The sequence below is a fragment of the Danio rerio genome, chromosome 2 (genome assembly GCF_052040795.2).
Source record: "Danio rerio strain M-AB ecotype USA chromosome 2, GRCz13ab, whole genome shotgun sequence".
NCBI lineage: Eukaryota > Metazoa > Chordata > Actinopteri > Cypriniformes > Danionidae > Danio > Danio rerio.
Genome location: NC_141022.1, coordinates 29177589 through 29204639, shown reverse-complemented (window position 1 = coordinate 29204639; position 27051 = coordinate 29177589). Strand labels below are relative to the sequence as shown.

General features: G+C 34.9%; 1 protein-coding gene across 4 annotated transcripts in view; it reads right to left on the bottom strand.

Moving 5' to 3' along the window:
• fndc3ba (fibronectin type III domain containing 3Ba) overlaps positions 1 to 27051 on the bottom strand; it is a 235602-nt gene that overhangs the window by 25358 nt on the left and 183193 nt on the right. For all 4 annotated transcript variants that reach the window (XM_087239924.1, XM_087239921.1, XM_087239922.1 and 1 more), the window contains 4 exon segments: positions 26127 to 26407; positions 14090 to 14305; positions 6859 to 7025; positions 6612 to 6739 (listed from right to left, as the gene is read on the bottom strand). In XM_087239924.1, coding sequence (XP_087096050.1) covers positions 6612 to 6739; positions 6859 to 7025; positions 14090 to 14305; positions 26127 to 26407 — 792 coding nt within the window.

The following is a 27051-nucleotide window of genomic DNA, read 5'->3' as shown; positions in this document are numbered from 1 at the left end:
CCTCAAGGCTGATTTGTTCTTCTGCGCCGAGTGATCGGCGTGACGCACAGCGCCTGCCTTGCGCGTAGCCGTGCATTTATACTTCTGTTTGTGTTGCTCTGCAATAACACTTCCAAAATGCTAGCTGGCAGTAGGTTTTTATGTTCCTCTGTGTTGAGTTTCTTCACAGTTGCTTAGTTTTTCTGAATGCTACCTTAATGTGTAAGTAGCTAAAACCCGCTTATTCATTGGTGGTAAATGGCAGACATGCAACAACTTTAATCATAATGTAAACGCAAAACAACAGCTTCAATCTAGAGCTGCATCACGGAACTTGACACTTTTTAAATGCATAACAAGAACAATTGCATACAGTACAAAAAAAGAGGAATACAATGCTTACAATTTTTTCACATCAAAGGAACAAATCATAAGAGAATATATATATATTTTTTTAGAGTAAATAAAATTACAGGGGATATATAAACTACAAAAAAAAATTGCATAAAAAATGATTCCAAAATTGCATACATCTTTATAGCTTTATTTTAGAGTTTTGATATAATGCTTAAGATCAATTTGAAAAAAAATGTTAGGCTTATCACTGGACCTTTTTTTGTGTGTACATGGTACTTCCCATATATAATCTTTAAATTAATAAACAAATTTTGCTCCAAAGTTTTGTTATTATTATTGCATATCAAAAATATCTTTACAATTTTGTATGTTTAAATATAAGATATTCAACATCAAACCAAAATATTTGGGTATACTGTAAAGTACAATCAAAGCACAGGACAGGACTCGACACTTGTAAATGAGGGCAATGCGACTCTGCGAAGGCTGTGCCAGAGCACACTAGAGTGTTTGACGCAGAATCAGCCTTTACACAGAGTACACAGACCTGTACACAGAGTTTACACAGGTTCTGCTGACACTGGGTATTAAAGGAAACGCTAACCCAAAATTATAAAAGCATTTTTTCCCCAATAGCCACAAAACTATGTTAAAAATTTTAGTTTTATGAATTAGTACAGGAAAGATAACAACAATGCACTTATCATTCATTCTTATTCCTTCAGCTAAGCCCCTGATTTATAATTTATACTCATATTAACTGTATGCAGTGGAATGCCTTGAATATTAAGCAGAAATAAAAACGACCTTTATTTTTATCATCAGATACCAACATTAGTCATTAGCTTACGGTTACCTTCCTTCGGCTTAGTCCCTTTATTCACCAAGGGTCAACACAGCGAAATGAACCGCCAACTTATTTAGCATATGTTTTACACAGTGAATGCCCTTCCGGCTGCAACCTAGTACTGGGAAACACCCACACCCACACACACACACACACACACACACACACACACACACACACACACACACACACACACACACACACACACACACACACACACACACACACACACACACATATAGTGCTTATCTTTGAACTGTGGATGAAACCGGAGCACCTGAAGGAAACCCACATGAACACAAGGAGAAAATGCAAACTCCACACAGAAATGCCAACTGGCCCAACTGTGACTTAAACCAACAACCTTTTTCTTGTGAGACAACAGTGCTAACCACTGAGCCAGCATGTCGCCTCATTAGCTTTCGCCAAACCAAAAATATGAAACGACAAATAGTTTGAGCTGGGTCGCAAAACAAAAACACTCAAGAGATGTAGTTTATAATCAATATACGATAGAAAACAGGATGGACTTTTATGATAATGAGTTAATGAGATATGAGAATATCTTGAATACTGCAAATTTTGTGGGTTCAAGCCAAATGTGCTTGACATTTGGCAACATTCGCGCCACTCAGTACTACTCGCATAAATTCTTCAAATTGATATTTGATGTGTACTGTATGCTCTTACGGGCCACATAAAATGACTATATTTGGCACACGGGCTTCATGTTTGTCACCACTACAGTAGATACTGGCTGTTTGAACACATTTGACCACGTGATGTGTTACAGTACAAAAACAAAGCATTCGAATGTGTGTGGAAGTGGAAATGCTCAACACATTTCCCGGTCTCCATTTACACACGCATCCAGTGTCATCCACTTGCGATCACATCCACAAAAACACATCCTAATACTAGAAGCAGAGCAAACAGAAAACAACATCTGCTGCCATTAAGCACTCGTTTCTCTTTACATGCAAACACCACGCTCCTCACTTCTCACATCCATTTTACCAGCTGACAGGACAAAGCACACATTAGCGGAGTAATAGAAGGGCATTCCAGACATTATAGCAGCAGCTTTTTTGACTCAAGCGCACAAATATCTGAGTTAAGGAAGGGATCTGGTTTGCTCTGGTCACGACAGAAGCGTTGGTGTAGAGCTCTCTAGAGAGACCTAGTGGCCTTCGCAAGTGGTCAGTGCTCTGGATTTATTATTCACAGCCTGAGCTACTAATGTGGCCATTAAATGGAGAATGAGAGCACATTTGTAAAAGAATTGTGTGCAATAATGTCACTTGTGCAGTGAATGATAATTATCCTCCCTCTGGAACAAACTCCCTCTCTCAGGATCGAACAGAAAGCAATAGATGATTTTAACCTTCAAAAAAGAAAAGAAAAAAAGAAAAGATTTTGCTCCTTGTTCAGTTTAGACTGTTAACAATTTCCTGTAAAATCTACAGTACTTACTGGCAGCAGTTTGTCAATCAGTTACAACAAAAATACTGTATTTACAGTACCAGTTCATTCTTAAAACAATACTGCCTACAACTATGTTAACACCTATTTATTGTACATCTCACTGGCAACATCGCCATTTTTACATTGTCCTGTTTTTTGGGAGTATGTTGTTGTAGTATTTTGCACTGTCTGTATTTTGCACTGTCTGGAGCCAGCACCTAAGCTTTTTCACTCATCATAGCACACATGCTGTTGACGATTTGACAATAAAAGTGATTTGATTTGAGTTATCTTGCTTTATTATTTATTTTGTATACCTTCACTGTAAATTATACAGTAACTTCTACAATGCAACTAAAATACAGTAACACACTGCATAACTGTCCTACAGTAAATTACAGTTTGTATTACAGTTAAATACTGTATAATTTACAAAAAACATTAACAGCTTATGTAAAATGAGCTTAAACAACACAATTCTTCAGATTCTATTTTGGACAACTTAAATGTTTTAAGCTCAATCCACTCCAACTTGTTAAGTTAACTTAATTTGTGTTGGAATAAGCTGAACAAATTGTGTGAAACCCTGCATTTTTTATGCTCCGATGGTAATTGTAGTAGGTTTTTCATGAACATATTGTACATATGGCTAAAATATTCTGGTATTTAGTAGTTAAGAAGCATACAAAAAATGGCAATCACATTTTGTTGTTACATCTACTCTACCTTACAAAAGACTTGTCGCATTCCCAAGCTTAACGAACAACAAATAATAACTTGACTTGTAGTTGATCATTTGGTATCAGAAGTGGCTTATATGAAAGGCAAAAGCCTCTAGATTATGCTTATTTTACCAAAATAAAATATGACCATGGCTTGGTTTTTGATTATGTAGTTAGAACAGTAAGGTCTGACTTTGCTTAGACAAAAGTCTTGTCACTTAACAGAAATAATGTACAGTATATAAAGTCATGGTGCAGTGGAAAAATTATTATTATTGTGTATGACTCCAATGAGCTTGGATAACTGTATCCACACATCTCTGCAATGACTCAAATAACTTATTAATAAAGTCATCTGGAATGGCAAAGAAAGCATTCTTGCAGGACTTTCAGAGATCATCCTTCTCCATCTTACCTCAGATATGTTTAATAATGTTCATATCTGGTGACTGGCCTGGCTAGCACCTTCTTTGCTGTCAGAAATGAATGTAATGGGCAGCACAAATGTCTTGATACCTCAGGCTGTTGATGTTGCCATCCACTCTGCAGATCTCTCACATCCCCCAATACTGAATTGAACGCTAAACAATGATTTTTCATTCACCAATTTTGATTTATTTGTGTGAGAATCTTAGGCTAAATGTTCCAAAACGTGTACTGCAGTATTTGTGATGATTGGGATGCAGTTCAACAAATGATTCGTCAGAAAAATTTACCATCTGCCACTTTTCAAATGATCAACTAGAAGTCAAGGTATTATTTGTTGCTCTTACAACTCGAATCAATGACAAGACTTTTGTCAGGTAGTGTATACTGTATATACTACTTGTACTTAAGACTTAAGTCATTTTAATGGAGCTAATACTTGGATTAAACAGCATGGTTTTTGTGTCTAACCATGAATAAATGTCTAACTAAAATAATTGTTTATGGGATCACATTGATCGTTTTGTTAAAAGAAAAAAAAAAAAAAAAAAAAAAATATATATATATATATATATATATATATATATATATCTTGATTGTATTCATTTATAAGATGGGATTTAAATAAGATCATATTCTTAAACAAGGTCACATGCAAAAATGCACATACAGTACATTGTGAAAAGTCAGTTACTAATCAGATACAATACAATTTAGTTTATGTTATGTAATGAATGTATAATAACTGTTAAGACTGAGTCATGACTTTGTCTCACCGGTCAAACCCGATAAAGGTTTACAGTTTTTTATAATATCAGTTATAATAAAATATTTCATAATAATTGATGAGGAGATTGCTGTTTCGCATATTTCTGTATTACATGAAAAACCCCGAACCAAATGGGTGATTTTTTTTTTTATGCAGGCAGTTATCTCATATCAACTGCATAAAATATGACAGATGAGCTGGGTATTAGTCACTGTCAAGCCATCAGCAGTGACATCAAGGTCAGTAACAGAATACTAATAGTCTCAGACAGACGACAGACCTATCATCCTACTTCTATATCAGACTTAGCTTGTGAGGATGACATCTCTATCTCTTTCCCCTTCTTTGAATACCAATGCACTGCAAAGAGTACAAGAAAATATCCTTGGACTTTTTGCCAAAGTTTTAAACATGGCTATAGAGATAGTATTACAAAAATATAAATATAAATTTATGGAAGCTAATACTAATATTAAACGTAAATGAAATTATTCAAACTTTATTACATTGTTAAAATCTAAAAGTAAAAAAATATTATTAAAAAGAGCCTTACTAAATGTCATCACAAAAATTCTAAATATAACGCAAATGTAGCGTGCAAAACCAAATGTATCTTTTTATCTATTTTCATTTGAACAGAAACTTAACTTTGTGCAAATGTGATTAATAAAGACACACAAAAAATTGGGGGCTGTTCATTTTGGCCAATAAATGACAACTGAAACATATTAATTAGATAAAATATTCACTACAAATACTATAATTCATTAAATTCCATACACAAAATATGTTCCTTGTATAATATGTAATGGGTTTGTCAACACAGTTTGAGATACAGTTCAGCCATCACTAAATTCCAGAGGTTTCATTACATTGACGTAAAATGGGCTGGAAGCAGTTGGTGTTGCCCCTTAAAAATAATTATTAAAAGGTTACCAATCATGCGCAAAATATGGTTTGTTTATGTTATTTTTGCATGGGCATTTCAAATTCAGGATCACGTTAGGTCCGATGAATGACGAACCCACTCGGGATAGATAATGAAGGACATAACAATCACACAGGCTATTTTTATTTCAAGAATGTCATTTTTTAATTTGTTAAATTTGCAAAAAATACCAACCACAAGTGTAAAATTTACTTCGTTTTGCTGAAAATTGTACATGGATTTACAACAATAAAATCCTGGGGCTTTTGTAATTCCATGGTAAACCACAAAATAATAATAATGGTTTTGGTACATTACTCATAGATTAACTGTGTTTTTGTAATTTAACATATGGTAATCATTCCTGTTTAAGCTAATAAATACCACATTTTTCTGTAATAAACCATGGTTAATTTTACTGACTCAATCTTTATTAACATAATTTTAATTAACAACACATTATTTATTTATTTATTTATTTACGTTTATATTAAAGTTATCGTACATGAAACATCAGAGATCAGGACAGGTATCTGATGTTAAATATTATAAAAGGGATCATACATGAAACATCTGGCATCAGGACAGGTATCTGAAGTTACTGTAAATAATACAAAAGTGATCAGACACGAAACACCTAGGATCAGGACAGGTATCTGAAGAATATTACTGTATTAAAGTAATCTGACAGGTATCTTAAGGTACTTTGTTTAATATAAAATACACTAGCTGCACATGAAAGACTTGTAATCAGGACAGTTTTTTCAAAGTACTGCATATAAAAGGCATTGGACTCGAAACTCCTGCGATCGCGTACAGGTATCTGAAACAAACGGCTGTTTTCACAATGCGAGTATGATCCATGAACTATGCTAATTCACAAATAGGCCACGCCCACCCGATGACGTAGTATCAAGTACACTGTAATGAAACCCTAGAGAAAAGTGACTGTCCACTACAGTACTCCATTGTCTGTTCCGTGTCTTAGAACTAATAAATAAGTTAAGTAGTTATATCAATTTATCTTCTATAGAAAATTTGTTTAACTTGTGAGATTGTTCACAGGTAAATCGATAGTGCTAATCTACTCTTTTGTGATTTAAGAAATAGAATGCTCACCTGTTTGTAGTCAGACTCTCGGCCCACCAGCACCTGCAGGATGTAGATAATGGGGTCTCCTCTCATTGGTGAGATGCTCTCCCAGCTCACCTCACACACATTTCCTTCCATCTGTACCACTTTGGGAGCTAAACAAATGTATAAATAATAATAATAATAATAATAATGATGATGATGGTCATAAATTATGAAATCAAACAAGTACATAAAACAGGAACTGTTTGTGGATTATAAAGCAATGGTTTACCCTTGAGAGCTGGAGGAACAGATTTGGTGGTGCTGAAGGTGTAAACTTCAGAAAAAAGCCCTTCTCCTGCTTCACTCACAGCCTGAATCCTGAGACAGTAGCTGCTTGATTCACTTAGTCTCTGTACCTTATACGTGTGGCTTGGCCCCCTGTATATTGTGACAAACCTGAAACACAAACACCGTACACATTTACTTTAATTGCGTACAATTAATACTGCCATCAGTCTACAGAGTTTTTTTTTTTTTTTAAAGGTTAATTAAGCTCATCAAGGCACCATTTATTTGATCCATACTACAGTAGTAACATTAAATTTGCATAATAATGCTATTTAAAATTATATTTATTAAATTATTTTTTAAAAATTCAGTGTTAATATTAATTACTTGTTCAATTCAATTCAATTCATCATTATTTCCATAGCGCTTTTACAATGTCGATTTTACAAAGCAGCTTAACAGAAGTTCTAGCAAACTGAAACTGTGCCAGTTTTTAGAGTTGAAGTTCAGTTTAGTTAAAAATTCACTGCTGGAAGTCCAAACACTGAAGAGCAAATTTATCGATGCGCAGCTCCACAAGTCCCTGACCAAGCAAGCCAGTGGTGAGTAACAAAACTTCACCAATTGACGAAAGTGAAGGAAAAAACCTTGAGTAGTCAAATTAAGTTCTTAGCAGAGGGGAATTTTCAACGTCAGTGAACATTTTTAAACGTCAGTTTTCCGTGTCCAAAAGCATCTCCTCAGAAAACCATAAAGCGATGTTTATTTATTTTTACTTGCAATTTATTGTAGATTATGCAGATCCACTAAAGAAAAAAAGACTTGACCATCAATCTAAATTACTGAAATTTTTATTCAAATTATCTGGTGAAATAATATTCATTTAGCAATATATATAGCTGTAAAACAAAATATTGTATCCTTGACCAAAAAAAAAAAAAAAAAAAAACTAAACAAAGGTCAATTTTGGAAATAAATAAACAAACTTTTAATTTGTTAGGATAGGACAATAATTGTCTGAAATATAACCATTTAAAAATATCTAAAATCTGAGGGTTTGTACACTCTTAAATGTAATTTATTCCAAACATTCTTTAAATACACCAGAAGTGCTGATTTCATGTGATGCTGAAAAGGCGTTTGATCGCGTTTAGTGGGGGTATGTTATGTTTGCAGTTCTTAAAATATTTGGTACTGGGGACAATCTTTTGAAGTGGATACAACTTTTATATAATTCCCCTCAGGCAAGTGTGCACCAATAATATTAGATCCAGCTATTTTCAATTGGGACAGGGCACACGTCAAGGGTGCCCACTGTCCCCTTTACTGTTTGCTTTGGTCATTGAGCCACTATCAATAGCTCTTAGGTCTTCCCCTTTGCTGCATGGTCTAGTGCATTCAGGTGTTGAAGTTAAATTATCTTTATATGCAGATGACCAATTATTATATATCGAATATAATTTCTAGCTTTCCAATTATTTTATCTATATTAAAGCAATTTGGCTCTTATTCCGGTTATAAAATAAATTTTCATAAAACTGAATGTTTCCCAGTAAACGTATTAGCTATGAATCTGTTACAATCAGATATTCCAGTTAAGTTCAGTTCATCAGGATTCAGATATCTTGGCATTAATATAACTAGATCATTTCCTTCTTTACTAGCTGGAAATTTTCTCCCCTTGTTGGAGCAATCCAAGTCTGATTTTCAAAGATGGAGCAGTTTACCCTTATCATTGATTGGTCGTATTAATGTTGTGAAAATAAACGTTTTGCCCAAATTTCTTTTTGTATTTCAGTGCGTTCCTTTTTATTTACCCAAGCATTTCTTTAAATCCCTTGATAAAATAATTAGTAATTTTTTGTGGGGTGGCAAATCTCCTAGAATTCGGAAATCATTGCTCCAGCGATGTCAACTGAGTGGTGGGCTATCGTTACCAAATTTTATGTTTTATTATTGGTCAGTAAATATTCATGAATTAACATTCTGGTCTAGCTCATCTAATGCACATTGGTGCAGATTGGAAGCCAACTCATGTGCATCTACTTCACTGTTGGCTTTCCTTATTTCTCCACTATCTTTCAATGTCTCCTCTTCTTCCCTAACATACAATCCAGTAGTTGTTGCTTCACTTCAGATCTGGTGCTAAATCAGAAGACACTTTAACTTTACCTCTGCTTCAATATTAATGCCACTACTGGAAAATCACGTTTCCACCATCCCTTACAGATCCTGTATTTAAGCATAGTATGCAAAAGGTTTAAGAAATTTTCGGGACTTGTATAGGGATGGTCTTTTTTGCAACTATACTCAACTTTCCCCTGAAATGGAGCTGTCAGAATCCCATTTTTTAAGATTCTTACAGGCTAGACATTGCTCTGCTACCTTATTCTCAGGCTACCCATCTCTGCCCAAGCTACAGGTATGGGAGGAGTTACTGCAACTAAACCTGCAACACAAAACACAAATTTCTAAAATCTGAGTGCATTTAAGCTTGGATGATTGTTCTCTTACTACACCTAAAAAATCTTGGGAAAATGAATTAGGAATATGTTTTGAGGAAGAACAGTGGCTGGGTGCGCTGCAGAGAATAGGTTCTAGTACAATTTGTGCTCACCTTAGTCTGATACAATTTAAAGACTTTCATAGAGTCCATTTCTCAAAATCTGAGAATGTTTCCCAATATCGATGACAGATGTGACAGATGTCATGCACCAAGGTGTAATTTGAGTCATATGTTCTTTATGTGCCCTCTACTACAGAATTATTGGATTAATTACTTTACAATTATGTCCAAGGTGTTGCAGGTAAATATAGAACCATCCCTTGATGTTGCCATTTTTGGGGCTTCAAAGATTTGGTCCCAATTCAATTCTAAACAACTTGATGTTTTGGTCTTTACCTCACTATAAGCCAGGCGTCGTATTCTACTTCACTGGAAATCAAATAAGCCTCCAACTACATCCCAATGGCTTGTAGATACCATGTATTATCTTAGGTTGGAAAAGGTTAAATGCTTCGGGAAAACTAATTTCTTTAAAATGTGGCAATGTTTTATAACTTACTTTAATTCTCTTAGGGTATTGTCTTGCAATTAATAGATTCACTCTATTTCCCTTTTTAATTAATTTCGTAGTAATTTGTTTGTTTTATCTAATACTATTTTACACTGTTTAATTGTAAATATTTACTTTTAAAATTTACAATGTATCTGAACACTTGACTGTAATGGTTGTAATTTTCTGTACACTTATTACTCTTGTTTCCATTTTGCTTTTCCTCTTTTATTATTATTAGCATTATTTTCTCTTTTTTATTATATATATATATATATACTTTTTTAGTATATTATATTTACTTTTTTAAACAAAGTAAGTCTGAGGGTTCAAAAAACATCTAAATAATGAGCAAAATAAGCCTATAAAGTGGTCAGGTTACTAATAAAAAAATAGGTCTTAAGCATATTTAAGGTAGAATATTCCCAAAATATTTTTATACAACACGATAATGTGGTATGAATAATTTGGAAAATATTGGAATGATTTTGGCATAAAATAAAAGTCTATCGTTTTGCCCTACAAATAGTATATTTCTTAATTCCCACCAATATACCAGTGCAACAAAGACTTTAAGGTTTTGCAGTCCAGGGTCACAAATGATCCATAAAACCATAAAACAAAAAGTCTTTTATGCCCGTTTCTGTGCTTCTACAACAAACAAAGGACACAATGACATTGTAAACCAGCCCCACACTTTAAAAATTTAATTCAACCACTTTCTGCTCTCAATTAAAATAAATTACGTGGAAATTTCTAATGTTGGCAATGAACTCTGGGTTTCTCGTGCCATCCAAGCACACTCGATCAGTCAAAACACCTCAGGTCAAAACAGAAAACTAAGCAACAGCTGCTATTTAATAATTTTATGCTTCCAGAGGTAGTCTGCCAGTCTCAAGTAATCCCTGCCAGATTGATATTTGACTAATTAGACGAAGGTAATGGATCAGTGATTCAAAGTTCATGCTTGACACTGTCAAAACTCTCCTCTTTTAGCTCTTCTAATTCAAAATGCTGGCTAGCACTCACAGTTGTTTATGTGCACATGAAAAAACAAACCTCTTCTGCAGGTTTAAAAATACGAAAGCAAATCCAAAAGAAAGGATTTCTTCAAAGAAAACGGAAACCAGATCATAGACAAGAGGTCTGATCAAATATCTGCCATTGCTCGTTTGATTTAAAGTACAATGTGCAATAATGATTACGAGTCCACCATTTTACAGCCATGCTGAATCATCTAATTTTTATTATGAAATCAATCAATCCTCATTAATACATCAAATACTACATAAAACAAAGTTTTACTTCAATTACCTAACTAATGGACAATGATAATGCCAACTGGATATTAGGCCTTTAGTAAATAAGCTTATTGCAGTAATATGATCAAAGCTAGCACACAACGTCAAGAGGACATTATGCAGCCAACAGATAGGCCTCTGGTCATGATGATCCCTCGGGATCTCTAGATTCATGAATGAGAAACAAACAATTAAATGCCAGATAAGGTTTAAAGGCATAGTTCACCCAAATGTGAAAATTCTGTTATCATTTACTCACCCTCCATTTGATCCAAAGTACAGGCCAGGTAATAAAAAAAAATACATTATGATTAATTGTGGGTCGGTTGCCGGTGGATGTAGTGGGACATGGCAGTGGACTAGCGAAAAAGCAGAAACTGAGCTTTGCAGAATGGGAAGATGAGACACTCAAAACAATGGATGAAGTGCAAGAGTAGCCTACTGTTCAAAGTTTCAGTTAGAGGAGTCATCAGAGGAAAATCTGCTATCGTTCTGGGAGAAACAAGATCGCTTATTTCCACGACTGCAGTGCCTTGCGAGGAGAATCTTGTTCATTCCTACAACAAGCTGTGCGAGCGAACGCTCATTCAGTGCAGCTGGCCGCAAGGCGGAATCGCCCGAATCCAGGCACCGTAGATGCTATTCTGTTTTTGCACAGTGTGAAAAAAAGGCCAAGTAAACACAACATAGCTGCCATTTAGGCCCTTTTTGTTATTTTGTTCCTGTATCTGTAAAAGCTAAAATGTCTTATTTTTACTTTCTGTATCTATTTTAAAATTAGGAAAATGTTGTCTAAAGACAAAATTGTGTTTTTATAAATAAATGTTCATTTAAAAAGGTTTATGATTAACGTATTATTTTACTATCAGCGATGCGCAGATTATAGCTCGCTGAATCTGCTGTTAATATCCACGGTGACCTATCATCATGCCTAAGACAAAGAATTAAATTATTAAAGTAACGATCGGGTGCGGACACATAGAGGCTATTAGATAAAAAAAATTCAGCTAATCCACGCATCTCATATATATATATATATACACATACATATATACATACATATATATATATATATATATATATATATACATATATATATATATATATATATATATATTATATAATACTCTAAATGGTTGACAATATCAACACACATAATGTATGTGTATGACTCAAAAAAAAAAAAAAATATATATATATATTTTTTTTTTTTTTTTGAGTCATACACATACATTATGTGTGTTGATATTGTCAATCATTTAGAGTATTAGTAACTTATCTTAAGTCCTGTTATCAAATTGGTAGGAGATCTGTTAATAGAACAAATTAAGTCCAAACAACTACAGTATAAAACTACTATACTCAAATGGTATGGTATTGCTTCCAGTATCAGAGTTAATACAAAAATATAACTAATTCTTATAACTCATTGGATTTGAGTTCTGCTTAAAATAATTTGTTTTTGAGTTAAGTCATCAAGTCATAGTAAATGTATTTATATTATAAGTTAAACTAACTTCATTTGGTGATTTTCTCTGTTAAGGCTCCTACACACCAGGACGTTTTTAGTTTAGCGTTTATCGGCAGCGTTTAACGTTTTTCAGTGTTCAAACCCATGAGCTTTTCATGGGGTCAAGCAGAAGAGTATGCTAAATCACTCTTTTGACGTTAGATGGCGCTGCACAACTTTAAGCTTCTGACATCCGCTTAGAACGCAGAAGAAGAGGAAGTTCACACATTTGTTTATAAAGTTACTGGTGACTCGAACAAGCATGGATGGTTTAAGGAGCAGCTCCAGCTCTAGCGATGAAGAAATGATTATTGTTCACTTGAGCAATAAGCAGCTAAACGTTCATATCACCTCTGGACATCTTCAATGTGCGCTCGCATTGACAGTTTTTCGCTTGAGCGCCTCCATGTGCTGCTTACTGTAACTTCAGCAACTCCGTGCACGTGAACAAAAGTGCTTATCTGATTGGTGGAGAAGGTTTTGACGCCGCATTTTTTAAATGACGCTTTTGCGCCTGCCGTTTTGTGCGTTGATGTGCACAATCACATTGACGCCCTTTATTTAGTTACGAGGCGTTAAACGTCGACAGAAAACAGGAGCAAAAACGTCTCGGTGTGCACAGGCCTTTAGGTTTTACAGTGTATAATAAAAATGTATATATGGCAGATTATTGCTCTTGATATCTTAATTATGATATTAATGTTGATTAAAAAAAGAAAGAAATGGAAATTGTTCAATATATCCATCCATCCAATAATGTTGGATAGTATAGTGTTTTTGCCCCTTAACTTGAATTTGTAAGGATATTTTGTTTATTTGACTTCCGAATGCTTCAATTTAAGTTGAACCTTTAGATTTCCAGATATATATGTAATCTGTTCAATCATTGCCCTTTGTAACAAAACTGGTACTGGCTGAAGCGAATCATTACAATAATTAGAAAATGATCCAGTCTAACACTAAAGGATTTTCAACAGTGTCCGTAAGGGAATTCAATATATTTATTTTATTAAACGCCCATCTGTCAGGCCTGTTGCCCACTCTCTAATACTGCCAAAACGCCACTCTGCCAAAGAAAACAATCAAGAGTGACAATTAAATTTGGACATGAGCCAAGCTGAAACTTTAGTAGGTTAAAAATGCAGTGGCCTGACCGAACAACAAGTGCATCTATAAATAAAGACCTGAAGAACAATAATAAAACCTCAAAGCATTGCAATTAAAGTGAACACTGAATACTTAAAAACACAGAGTTCAAAAATAAGATTATATAACATAAAAAAAAAAATGTCTGCCAATTGTTACACCGTTGCTTACAATGGTACATTTATTCTAGTTTATGAGGTGTGATGGAGAGGAACTGACCTTCTGTTCTTATCCTCTATCTGTAAGTTGTAGAGCATCTCTTCTCCCAGAAGGCTCTTGGCATTGCTGCTGTCCCCCCACTTAAGTTTGAGGCTCTGGGGTCCAGCGGCGGTGCACTCCAGTCGGGGCGGGACAGGCGGCAGAGGTTTGGTGCGGGCCAGCAGAGTTGGGCAGAGGGGACCTTCGCCAATCTCATTCACTGCCTGAATCTGCAGACTGTCACAACACACAGAGAAGCTTATTTAAACACCAGGTACATCAGCTGACTTTAGGCCTGAGCTATTTTACCTGAATACAGTCAAACCAAAACATTTATTTTATTATGTTTTCTAATCTATAGCAAACATAAACTTTGATAAAGTTATACATTTTAAATGCATCTGAATAATTTATAGGATCTGCATAGAATGTGCAGTATACTGAATTTTGTTATGATTCTTGTTTATTTTGGTACTACTATGCCTCACAGAATTAGGAGCTGGTGGATTATTGCTGCTATGAGACACCTGCTTAGATACTGTAAATCTTGTTCTAATCTTGTTCTTAATCTATAAGTAAATCGATATATATTAAAAATGTTCACTTAAAAGTATTTTTACATGATATGTTGAAAAACAAAAAAATCCAACCAAAAACTTCTGACTACCACCAGAAAGCGGGTAATAACTCAGAACAGAATGACTGATGTGCTCTGCATGACATCACCCACGTTGCTTTAAAGTGTTGTATTGGTTTGGCTACTATAATTTGTTGATGCATGACATTTTTGTGCATGTGTGTTAGCGGTCAAGGCATTGCAAGTGAGGTTAGCGTCATTTCCTTTTTTTTTAGCCTTTATTTTTTTATCAGGGTGCGGAGAGACTGACTTTACCTGACCTTTATTATCCGGAGCTCCTGATGGAGACAAAAGAACTTTAAGGCTTAAATCAATAACTCGTTACAGGAATGTAATTCTTAATAACCCTTCTCTTGCTTTAAAGTTTTTCAAAGGCATCTGTATGTTACAAATTGCATAGCGAGCTTCGAGAAAGCATGGCAATGCTCTGGTTTATTTTCCTAAACTTTTAATCATTTTGGTGAATCAATAAAAATGAAAAAGCAGCAAACTAAACCAAAACAACAAACCAAAACCACCACAAAAGATAATAAACAAAACAAAAACGTAGGCATAGCAAAGAAGAACACAAAACAAAAAACAAAAAATAATAATACAAACAAAAAAGCAAGGCAGTACCACAAAACATTAAAGCAAAAAGGAAAATCAAACCAAACACAAACCACCAGCACCACCACCAAAAAACTAAAAAAACAACAACATACAAACAACACATAAAACACAAACAATCCAAATAAAAACAACAAAAAACACTACCCAGGATAAAAAAAGAGCAACACAACAAACAACAAGGTAAAGCACAATCAACAAACAGAAACAAATTATATATATAAATAATTATATATATATACACACACACACACATACACACAGTATAACTATATAAAAAGCTACAGTAGCTTGAAATTGAGTAGCCATTCCACTGCAAACATATTTACAGACCATACAAAACCGACCAAAACAGTTTCAGAACAGATAAACATCAATCACTTGTTTACTGTGACTGCTGAACTTGACATTGTAAAGCAACTGCACTGCAACATTACAGGTGTGCATTTGCATTTGTTTTCAAAGCAAAGCAAACAGAAAGTCAACAGAGACATGTGGTATCATCAGCAACACAGTAACTATACAGTACTACACTCATTCATGTGCATGTGGTAAAACCACAACATTTCTCCTCCCCTCACTGACACCGCTCCCTCATATGAGCAGATTATTTTGAATATGCATGTGCGGAGGGACAGCAGCGGGTTTCACATATGCTTATCAACAGGCCAACAGATGTGCCTTAGTCTTGCTAGTAACCATGAGACACTTAATTGCTTTTCGATGGCACAATACAAACATACAAAATCTGCTTAAGCGGTACGAATTATGTATATTAAATCTTAGGAATGAAATAATAATAATTATACCTTTGGCATTCACACTGATTGTACAAACTGTACAATGATGGTTTGTTCTGTAGACAATCGAAAAAATATACTGCATAAATGGGCTAATAATATTGACCTTAATATTTTTTTTTATTAAAAACTGCTTTTATTCTAGCCAAAATAAAACAAATAAGATTTCTTCAGATGAAAAACTATTATAGGAAATACTGTGATAAAATCAACATTGCTCAACATCATTTAGGAAATATTTGAAAAAATTAAAAATAAATAAATCACAGGAGGGTGAATAATTGTCAACTGAATGTCACAAATTCAAATTAAAACCAAATCCCAAAATTAAAATGATTTAACCTATTAAAGGGCCATGAAACCTCCTTGTTTCAGCAGGTTTTTTTTTACACCTCTACTTTGGAAAAAGTCAGGAAAGTGGGCACATCCAGCTCTGTTAGGGAGGAGTGCCGGAGGAGGGGAAAGAGGGAAGGTCAGTAAAAATTTGCATAAAAATGGGAATGTCGGTTTGGGCACGCACTGATTTTCACAGAGGCAAATCAAACACACAGACAGAGGAGAAAGACAGTGAATGTATTTACATGGACATCAGTAATCAAATTATTTGCCAAATTATTAAATGGTGGACTTCAACTGCAGTTTGGCTCTTTCATTCAGGATTTTTATTCATGCCTCTCTTGACAAACTAGATATATGATTCGAAGAATTGGTATAAGCGTGTATTTTTCATGCAATGTTTGTTACTGCACAGTGGTGAGAGAAAAAAACCTTCCGCATTTCATTTGTGTGTTATTCCTCTCACAAAATGCGGCGAAAATCCAACACGACAGTAAGTTTGATTGTGGTGCTTACATTTACACTCGGAGAGCAGCATTTACAGCAGATTTTTCAGTCTATAATATTGTAGTGATATTCCCGTACGGTAAACTTTATTAACTTAGAAATCATTTGACTAAGATCCATCTTTAAACACTGAAAGAGTACTGCTGACGATACGAACTAACTTTGCCTCTGAATTAAACAAAGACCACTAGTCGCTCGCTCACCAAATCTGTAGAGATAGGACAATCAACACCAACTGGAGCTGCGTCTTTATTAAAAGGAGACAAGCAGGAAATCCAGATTTGCCCGTACTAACGACCCGTAACTTCAAACAATTCATGTTGCTCCCTGTCGTCTGTAACACTGTAACAGGTAACAACAAAGGTCTTCGATGCTATCATGCATATTAAGATCTCATGGCTGTGACACAGCTACAAAAATTAGTTTCAAACTGGAAGTATGAATTTGCTCGAAATAACGCAAAAACGACCAATTTTCACTTTTTAGTGAAATATATGTGTCCTAATAGTGTTTTTAGCAGTGTGGGACACATATACGACTGTCAACAGCTCAAAAAATGTGTTTTGGTGTTTCGTGACCCTTTAATGCAAAGTTAATACACTATATTTATTATTTGATTAACAATTAAACCATTAATGAAATTCTGACTGTACTAAAATCAAAACAATTGACTTTCTCTTAACGACAATAGCTGCTTTTACCCATTTTTTGTAGCTTCACCTGCCATAATGTTAGATAAGAGGTCGATCTCTCACACAGAGTGTAGGAAGTGATAAGACGTGTCAAGCTGAGCCTTGCTCACTTGAAGATGCAAATAACTTCCTTAACTTTCACCCTGCCCAGCTTTATCAAATTTATATTTGTCGGCTGAAAGTGCTTTGAGAAGCAGCCCATCATTCAAGGATAATGCCTTGTCATGTTATTAAATCAAATGGAACCAAAATCAATTTTTGGGCTTAGCAAAAATATGGAGCTCTGAAGTCTGGACTGGAATGAACTGCAGCTCTGCCAAAACAGCAGACCGCTTGCTTGACATTTAACTGAAAACAAAACATACTTTAACCTTTCGCAAGATTTCATTACTCTTTACGGCGCTAATGACAAAGACATAATCGATCTAGGAGTGATCAAATGACTGTACAGTCTCACCACGTCTGTCTGCCTCAAGCATCCGCTCCTTATTCACTTACAGGGAGTTCAGAAGTCTGGTTTTTCACTAAAAAGGGTTCAATGAAATGACAACAGCATTTTTGGGGCAATTTGTACACAAATGGGAAATATTTTAACAACCCTGTTGTTTACACTTAGAAAAAATACTGTTGCTGCTTGTTCAAGCTACATAGTTATTGTACATTTTTTTTGGACAATTTATTTGTTTTATGCTCAATCCACTTAAATTTGTAAAAGATGAAGTCAACTTAATTGTTTTGTGTTGGTAAAACATGAATGATTAGTGTTGGTGTAACTGCTGTGTATATCCCAGCATGCTTGACATGAGGGGAAAAGTTGAAGAAAAAGAGAAAATCTTTGGTGTTTGGGTTAAGAAAAATACTTGTTGGAGTTTAAACCACACTTAGTTTTAGAAATTTTAAAGAATTTCACGTGAGGTTTTGAGTTTTGATGTTACCACCTTGAAGACGAAAAGCACTCAGGTTTTGGGTGTTTGCAGTTTCATTCAAAACAATATTGTTTGTTAATTCACTCAGTGAGCCGCAGCTGTGCTAATACTAGTTCTGAGATCAGTCTCAGTCAATTGTAGGCAGGTGCAGTTTGTACCATAATAAATAATTCAAAATTCTGCTCATTCAAATGAAAATGATAATTTGTTTGAAACTAATTTTTCTTTTGGTTTCTATTTATGTAAAATAATTTGAAACAACAAATACTTAATAAATTAAAATAACTTATAACTATTCAATTTCATGGAAAAAGTTTCCATTATTTTAATTAAGTTTGTTCAACACTTTTTTCGAGTGTATGTTTATTCTGTTTTTCAATGATGTTGTTCTTAATCATTTGTGAATGAATGGTTTCCTGTATTTGGAATTCAAAGATATTTTCAGTACATCTACACTTCCAAACTTTAGTCATTGATCTTTGCTCTGAGAATTTGAAAAAACACAATGATTTTATTTACATTTGTAGCAGTTTAACACACATTACAATACATTAGTTAATTGTAAATATTAGGCTTATGACGTTATCAAATGTTTTTGCTGCAATTAATTGCTGAAGCTTTTATCAAGGTACTGTAAGTGGTATCAACACAATATTGTCCTAAGCTGCAAAAAGGGTTACTTTAACAGGCATAAGAAAAAAAAACTATTATTGCATTGCTTTATTGTATATTTGTGTTCAGAGTAAACAAATGTGTCAACCAAATTTAAATAGAAAATGATTATAAAGTACAATAGGTGACACTAGTTAATAGGTCATTACGAAACATTAGTTTCAAAAAACAAAAGTGAGGTCAGATTTATTACAGTTACTAATATTAGTTTTAAAAATGCTAATTAAATTATTAGTTACTAACAACAAATAATACAATGATAATGACTTGTAATCAGACTATAATACTAAGCATCAACTAATTAACATAAGCCAAGATTAATAACAACTTTTGAAGTTCTCATTGTGAGTTATCTGGACTATTACTGAAGCCTTACTGCACAGTGTTAATGAACAACAGGTCTATAAATAGTCACAGAATTTTCAATCAATATTTCAGCATGTAGTAGGCTAATTAACATGTTAAAATGTTAATGTTTGAACTTTTAAGTTAATTAACCAATTAAGTTTCCAAGCATTTGGTGCTGTAATGCAGTTAAAAGCCATTAAAAAAATAAAATAATAAACAATTATTTGTGGTATTTTGTAGTGCCCACAATATCAATACTGTACATGTTCATTATCATGATATATTGAATTATTGAATATTGGCAAACTCCAAATATTTCCAAATATTGTCCTATCCTAACAGATTATAGATCACTGAAATGTATAAATCCTAATGATAATAATAAAATTATGAGCAATTTTGTGGTCCAAAGTCACATTTTTTAGTATAGAACATATACTATCGCTTCAAACTATCAATAAGTCACTTACAATTAAGCATTTTCAACATGAATGGTTATCAGAGCAGAGATCAAGGTGACATAAATCAAACTATATTTACAGTAAGATTTGAGGTGTTAAACATACTGGACACAGCTTCTTTTGTCTGAGCAGGGTACATAACAGAGGTTACACCTCTATACAGTAAGTTGAGTCAGAGCACTAGCAGGAGATCACCAGATAGTCTGCTATCAGATAATGGAATCGGTCAGCGCAATCCTGTCTTTGGTTGGAATTCTATTCATTATTTGATTCTAAGCTACCAATAATTAATATGTAAAAAATAAAGCAAATTTGTGTCAATGTTACATGGACAAAAGCAGAAAACGAAAACACACTGAGGGCGCTGTGATGAGTGGCTGAGAACGCAAACTGAAAGCAAGATAAACACAACAGATGGACATAATAGAATGGTCAAGCATAAAACCAAAAAATAAACCCTGATCCTCATACACATGGATCTATATTGAACATGGCTAGAATACTAAATAACATACACAGACAGAAAATAGTAGAGCTGTTAAAAAAGTCTTTAGAAGTGTCTGAAATTATAGATTTATATTGATGTAAAGACAACTAACAGCTATCTGTTTTAAGATTTCATTTGTGCTGCTTTACTAATAAAAATGGAGCTGATATAGGTTGTCTTCATGTTTTATGGCATGAGAATAAGAAACTGAGATACTGACAATAAGATCAGTGACTCCTGGAAAAACAAGTTTAATATTTTCTTATGTTTGAATGTGCACAAAATCCTTATATTTGAATGTAATAATAATGGTTACAATAATCCATGCAGTGTGCAACACAGCTCTAATTGAATGGAAATATCCAGCTTTAGTTTAAATCTGAAAGTGCACCGTGCACCATGTTTAAAACCATTGATTCTTTGACTATTGGTTGAGTCAACTCGGATTCAGATGAATGATTCATCCTTTGTTCGGATCTTTTGCCTGAATTTGTCAACATCAATAAGGCGCGGTCAATTTTCAAAATAGTTTAAATGTTGCCACTGTGTGGATTGACACAGAATGTGTATGATTGTTATTACTTATGTATTATTGTGATTACATTGTTTAACTGCGTAGCTTTAATGCACTCTTGGACTGGGCTCACACATATAATTCAATTCAATTCATGTTTATTTATAGAGCGCTTTTCACAATGTAGATTGTGTCAAAGCAGCTTAACATGGTTCTAGTAAAGTCCATATACTGTGGGCGTTTCTCTCCATCTCGCGCTGAACACAGTTGGCTAAACAGACTGGTTCATTGGACCAATCAGCACAGATTAGTCTTATGCAAAGGAGGGGGGTTTGGGAACAAATTAACCGCTGAACAAATCGCATGGGAGTCGTTGGGATAGGTAAAAATAAATGCATATTATAAGACAATGAAAGTGTTTTTTGACCTTGTATGCATATCAGCCATATCATGGAGACCCCCAAAACCAAAACATGACCTTTTATAATGCATAACGGGGTGATTTAAAATAAGTCACTTATCCTAAAAATAAGGCTGTTTAATTTATAAAACAACACTTTAATATTGTAAATTTTAATAAATAATAAACACATTTAAAAACCTTTTGTATTTTATATATTCTAATCTATTTTTATTTCTATATATATATATATATATATATATATATATATATATATACACACACACACACACACACACACACACACACACACACACACACACACACACACACACACACACACACACATACACATACATACACACATACATACATACATACATATAATTAATTATATATTTATGTCAGGGTTAAGCTAAATGTTCATCATTATCACTCCAGTCTACAGTGTCACAAAATATTTTATAGAAATCATTCTAATTTGCTGATTTGCTACTCAAAAATAAACATTTGTGAATAAAAAGTATTACTTGTCTGTCAAAACTAGTTCCTGACATCAAACGTTCTTAAAAAGTAGTGTAAATTAAGTGGGAGTAGGCAAAAAGAAAATTACAAAAATCAGCAGGAGTGGATGAAAAGTTGGATGAAAGTGGAATAAAATCAGCTGCATGCAAGTCACTAATTTAAAGAGCATAATCACAGCTCTCAGACAAAAACACGGTTTGCATAAGCTGGCTGATGGAGACTGCGCGGCCCCATGCAGTGAGAGATGTCCTGTTATGGACAGCATTTCATAGATCCACACACACAAACTCTGCCCTCTGGCCTTCTCCTTTCATTAGCGTCCGATTAGCATCATTAACACGCTGCTGTTTACCCACCGTCATCCTGGGCTGCGGGAGGAAACAGGCAGCGGGGGTGACGTGGTTTTGGCGTCAGGCTTGGTTGAAATGGACAACTCTGTAGAATGCCAATGAGAGTCGAGATGAAGCATAACTACTCTCTGCAGGACACGGATCCGCCTCGCAGGGAATCAGAAAGCGAAGTTGCCATTAGTTAAGTTTACTATAATTTAAGAAGTGCTTGTGTGAATCACCAGATGAAAAAAGTGATCTAGTGGACAGACTGGAAGTGTTACTGGTTCCTGGTTGTATATGTGTTTGTTTAATTGCAGATGAGACACTAAACTACACATTTAGAGATTTAATTAGAGGTATATTTGTGTAATAATGTTATCAACTGTTAGTTTGAATATTAATCGGGGTAGTTTAGTCATTATTTCCTACCTGCCGGGTTTGAAATGGTCTTTATTTTACATTTAGCAGCCGCTTTTGTCCAAAGCGAAACAACTGAGGAAGCATTCACCAATTCAACAAGAGGCAGTACACACAAGAGATAATGATTATACAATGAACTGTAAAGCCTAGTTCACACTACAAGATTTTAAACATCGGCAGATCGATGTGCAGTTCACACTACATGACTTGATTTTGTGTCTTTTAGTTGCTGTGGTAAATGATCCACAAGAGGGGGGTCAAGCACCAGAGGTCTGCATTCTCGTGGGACCAGAGCAGATTTCTTGCGGCATGGGAATAAACTTCCGAATAAAGTCCGAGCGGTCGGTAACTGGTGTATTTTGAACGGGAGCAGGCAGGCTAACAATATCGCGTATGTATTTGTGTGAATGAGAGAGCGTGATGCTGTCTGTTGTCACTTGCTTGATGCTGTGTGTATGTGTGTGTGCATGTTTATACAGACAGCTTGTTATAGGCTGTCAGGAGGACTCTGTATAGCTGGGTGGTTTTTAGTTTTGTCGAAAGCGGGAACAAGCGCGGTGGATAGAAAACGATGAACACTATTGGCTGCTTGTGTGCTGATTACATCACTGACACCGTTTCAAGCTTTTAAAGGAGCATTTAAAAAGTCAGCTGATGCTTCAGCGGGTTAAATCATCTGCAAGGTTCAAGTGGATAGATACAGAGTTTTGAATTTTTTCTCATTTGAAGTTTTGAATGTAAATCTGACGTGACAATATGACGTCTTATCTGAGAATGGTCAGAATGACCAGTATAGTAATTATAATAGTTATAGAATTCTAGTTTCACTGTTAACATGCAGAAAGATATGAGAGTATCGATGCCCATTTGGGCCAATTACAGACGTTTCTGTTGAGCTCCTTCTCTCTCATTGGCTGCAGCTCGTCACTACATCTGACCGCACGTGGGGTCAAGTCGGCCGACTGCTTTGGAATATTCAACATTGTAGATATTGGATTTTCATCTGCGAGGTGTCGGGGACGCTTTAGCGAGCCTCTTGGATGCGTCCTTCAGTATTTCACACATAAAGACTGCAGAGTGCCGAGCACCCACAGATTTTTCCCCGATCACAGCCCGATCTGTCTGAGAGCTCGTTAACTTTCAAATCGGCCTCAAATCAGGCTTAAAATCCTGTACTGTGAACTAGGCTTTAATGTTCAAAGAATAAGATGCTAGAGTAAGGGGAAGTATTTTTTTAATGGAGAGAAAAAGATTCTACAGGTCAAGGCCACTCACCTGTGTGAAGCACACTTCAAAAATGTTTTTTAAAGAACCTGTCTGGTGAAAATGTGCAAAACTGGTGAAGGTGTTGGTTAAAGTGTCAAAGAGATGAAAGAGTGTGCTTTCTACAGGTGGTTTGTCCAGCTCACTCACACACTCAGTTTGGGGTTGTCGTTAAAATGTTACATTTTATTATAGCTATAATGCATCAATGACCTATTGTTATCTAATAATTATTCACCAGAATGCATGTCATTTTCCTATGAAAAGACAAATCACTTAATTGTTCAGGAAAGCATGAGCTGCTGATTCCAGCAGTGTAAATTAACAGAGATTGGGCAAGTAGAACAAACAAATTCCTGACCAATCAAATCGCGCATAGCATCAGACAGATTGACCTCATAAAATGGATGCAGATATATTCAAATTAAAAATGTAGTGTGAAGGCATTAAAAGCGACCAAAATTTCACAAAATCGTCACTCAAAATTACTGAGACTGTTAAGACTGCATGTGACTGATGAGAAGGTAAAGGATGCCAAATGGCCTTAAACAATTACTAAATACACATCTTTTTTGGTAAGTAATGGTACATTAAAATTTTTCCTAATAGCTGTAATGTTGGTTTCAGACTTCACAATAGCAGAATCATTTTGAAATAGATTGGCATAAGGTCTTGAGATTTGCCAAACAATGATTGTTGAGATGTAATAGTTGATTGTTTAATCTAATCTGATGTCAGGGTCAGGGATGACAACTTGTTGAGCTGAATGAGATTGTAAAGATTTTATAATGAACGCACTCTTCACTTCAGAAAATGCAAAGCACACCGCACTACCTTTTTGTGTCTTTAGAAATAAGGGCAGTGGGCTGCTCTTTTTATGTTGCTAGGCAACCACTGTTTTAAAAGCCTTGATGCTGACACTCACAATCATAAAGGAGAAGAAAAACTTTTGTATAAACTGAAGAAGGTATAAGTGGGAGATGCATTCACAGTTTCTGTTTGGAATATGTTTTTGCCCTTCTTGTAAGGGCATAATACAAAATAAAAGGTAAAAATGTTTAAAGATGTAACCATGTACTGTACATATTATAATGTATATTTTTATTTCGAACACAAATATGAAATGCCTGTGTATGTGCATTAAATTTTTAGAGTTAAACTGTCAGTAGGTGGCAGCAAGTCCCTGTATTAATAAGTGGTTCACTTAATCTGATATTTAAATCAGTGTTTCTCAACCACATTCCTGGAGGACCACCAGCTATGCACATTTTCCATGTCTCCTTAAAAAAACACACCTGATTCAGATCATCAGCTCATTAGCAGAGACTGAAAGACCTGTAATGGGTTTAACAGACAAAGGAGACATTTAAAACATGCAGTGCTAGTGGGCCTCCAGGAACGTGGTTGAGAAACACTGATTTAAATGATTTTCTCATAATGGCTGTTTTATTTATATGAATCACTGACTCTTCAAAAACTGACTTCTTTTAATCAGATTTTTTTAATGGATTGATTGTTTTAGAAATAAATAGTAATGTTGCACAAATATTCTGCCTTTAGAATTATTTGTCTAAACCTCAAAATGAAAGACAATATTGTGTATACAATTACAACATTCAGGAAAACTCTTGCTTGTGTGATATCACTAATATATAAAATACCATACGAAGACATGTCAGGTTTACAGAGCTTGCATAATGTAGTCATTCTAACTGTATTATAGTAGGCTTCGTCGTGCAGTAAATGCTTCTAAACTCAGAGAAAAGCAAATGACATACTTGACAATATCAGCTTACACACACTGATCGAACTCCAATTATAATTTTATTGTAGATGATAAATATCACACACTCCAACTGTGAGCTTACAAAACCATCTATAGTAGAACTTTTGTTGTGCATAATACTGAATTGCAGACTGCCTTTGTGGGAAGCTATTTATGCTTTCAACTCAATGAGGGAAATAAAACCGTCTGAGTTCAAAGATTCTGTTGCATTGTGTGTCTCACCTCCTCCCCCTTTTACTGAACAGTTTTATCATTCACATGTTTAATAGCATTCCATGTTAGAAACTAACTATCGAACATGGAGATTAAATGACCTTTCAAAGCATGTTGGTTCTGCACATACCTGTATTCAGTGTCTGGCTGAAGGTTTTGCAGGACATGGCAGGTGCTGTTGCTCAGGCTGATGAGCTGCTCTCCCATTTTAAGAGTGTAAGACACGATCTCGGCTCCGTTGTTGCAGGGCTCGTCCCATTTCAAAGCCAGGCACGTGGAGGGCGAGTAGACGCCGCTGTCGGTGGGGTCATGCTCCAGTACAGACAGCACTAAGACCGGATCGGGCACTGTGGCGGGTGTCTGACAGCACACATGCTCACTGTAGGGTCCTGCACCTGCCTGATTCGCTGCCTTAAAACACAAGACGAAAGGTCAATTTGCTTTAATAAGAGATGTGGGGACACCCATTATTTTGAGATGAAATCCTCAATATTAACAAACCATTAACAATGACTTTTAGCTTAGGTACTAATTGGCTGCTTATTAATTAGTTATCATAGTAGTAGTTGGGTTTTGGTGCTGGTAGGATAAGGGATGTGGAATGCAATCATTCTGAATATTACTAATAAATAAACAATTTCTTTATTATAGGTGGATAATAGTTAATAGTTAGAATTGGAACTTAAACTAAAGATTTGTTTTGCATAAACCTTGCAGAATCTGCAAAACTCTAAATAGTTTAAAGAAGTAATGACACGCTCACACCAAGCATGATGACTATAAAGAGTTTTAAAAGCGGTTCGAAATGTAAAACAACAGCAAAGTCCCGACCACAACTATAGCAATGTAGACAAACTATATTGTTGGGATCACTTTCCGAATTTTTTTTCTCAGCTATTAATTGATGAAACACTGACATATATGGAAGTTATTTAAGCAAGGCTGGCAAAAAAGTATAAATATAAAGCTACTTCAGTATCCTAAGCTAATTTCAGCTTAAAACTTTTTAATTTTGAAACTGCTTGGTAATAATTTGTTGTTTTTATTTTCCCACA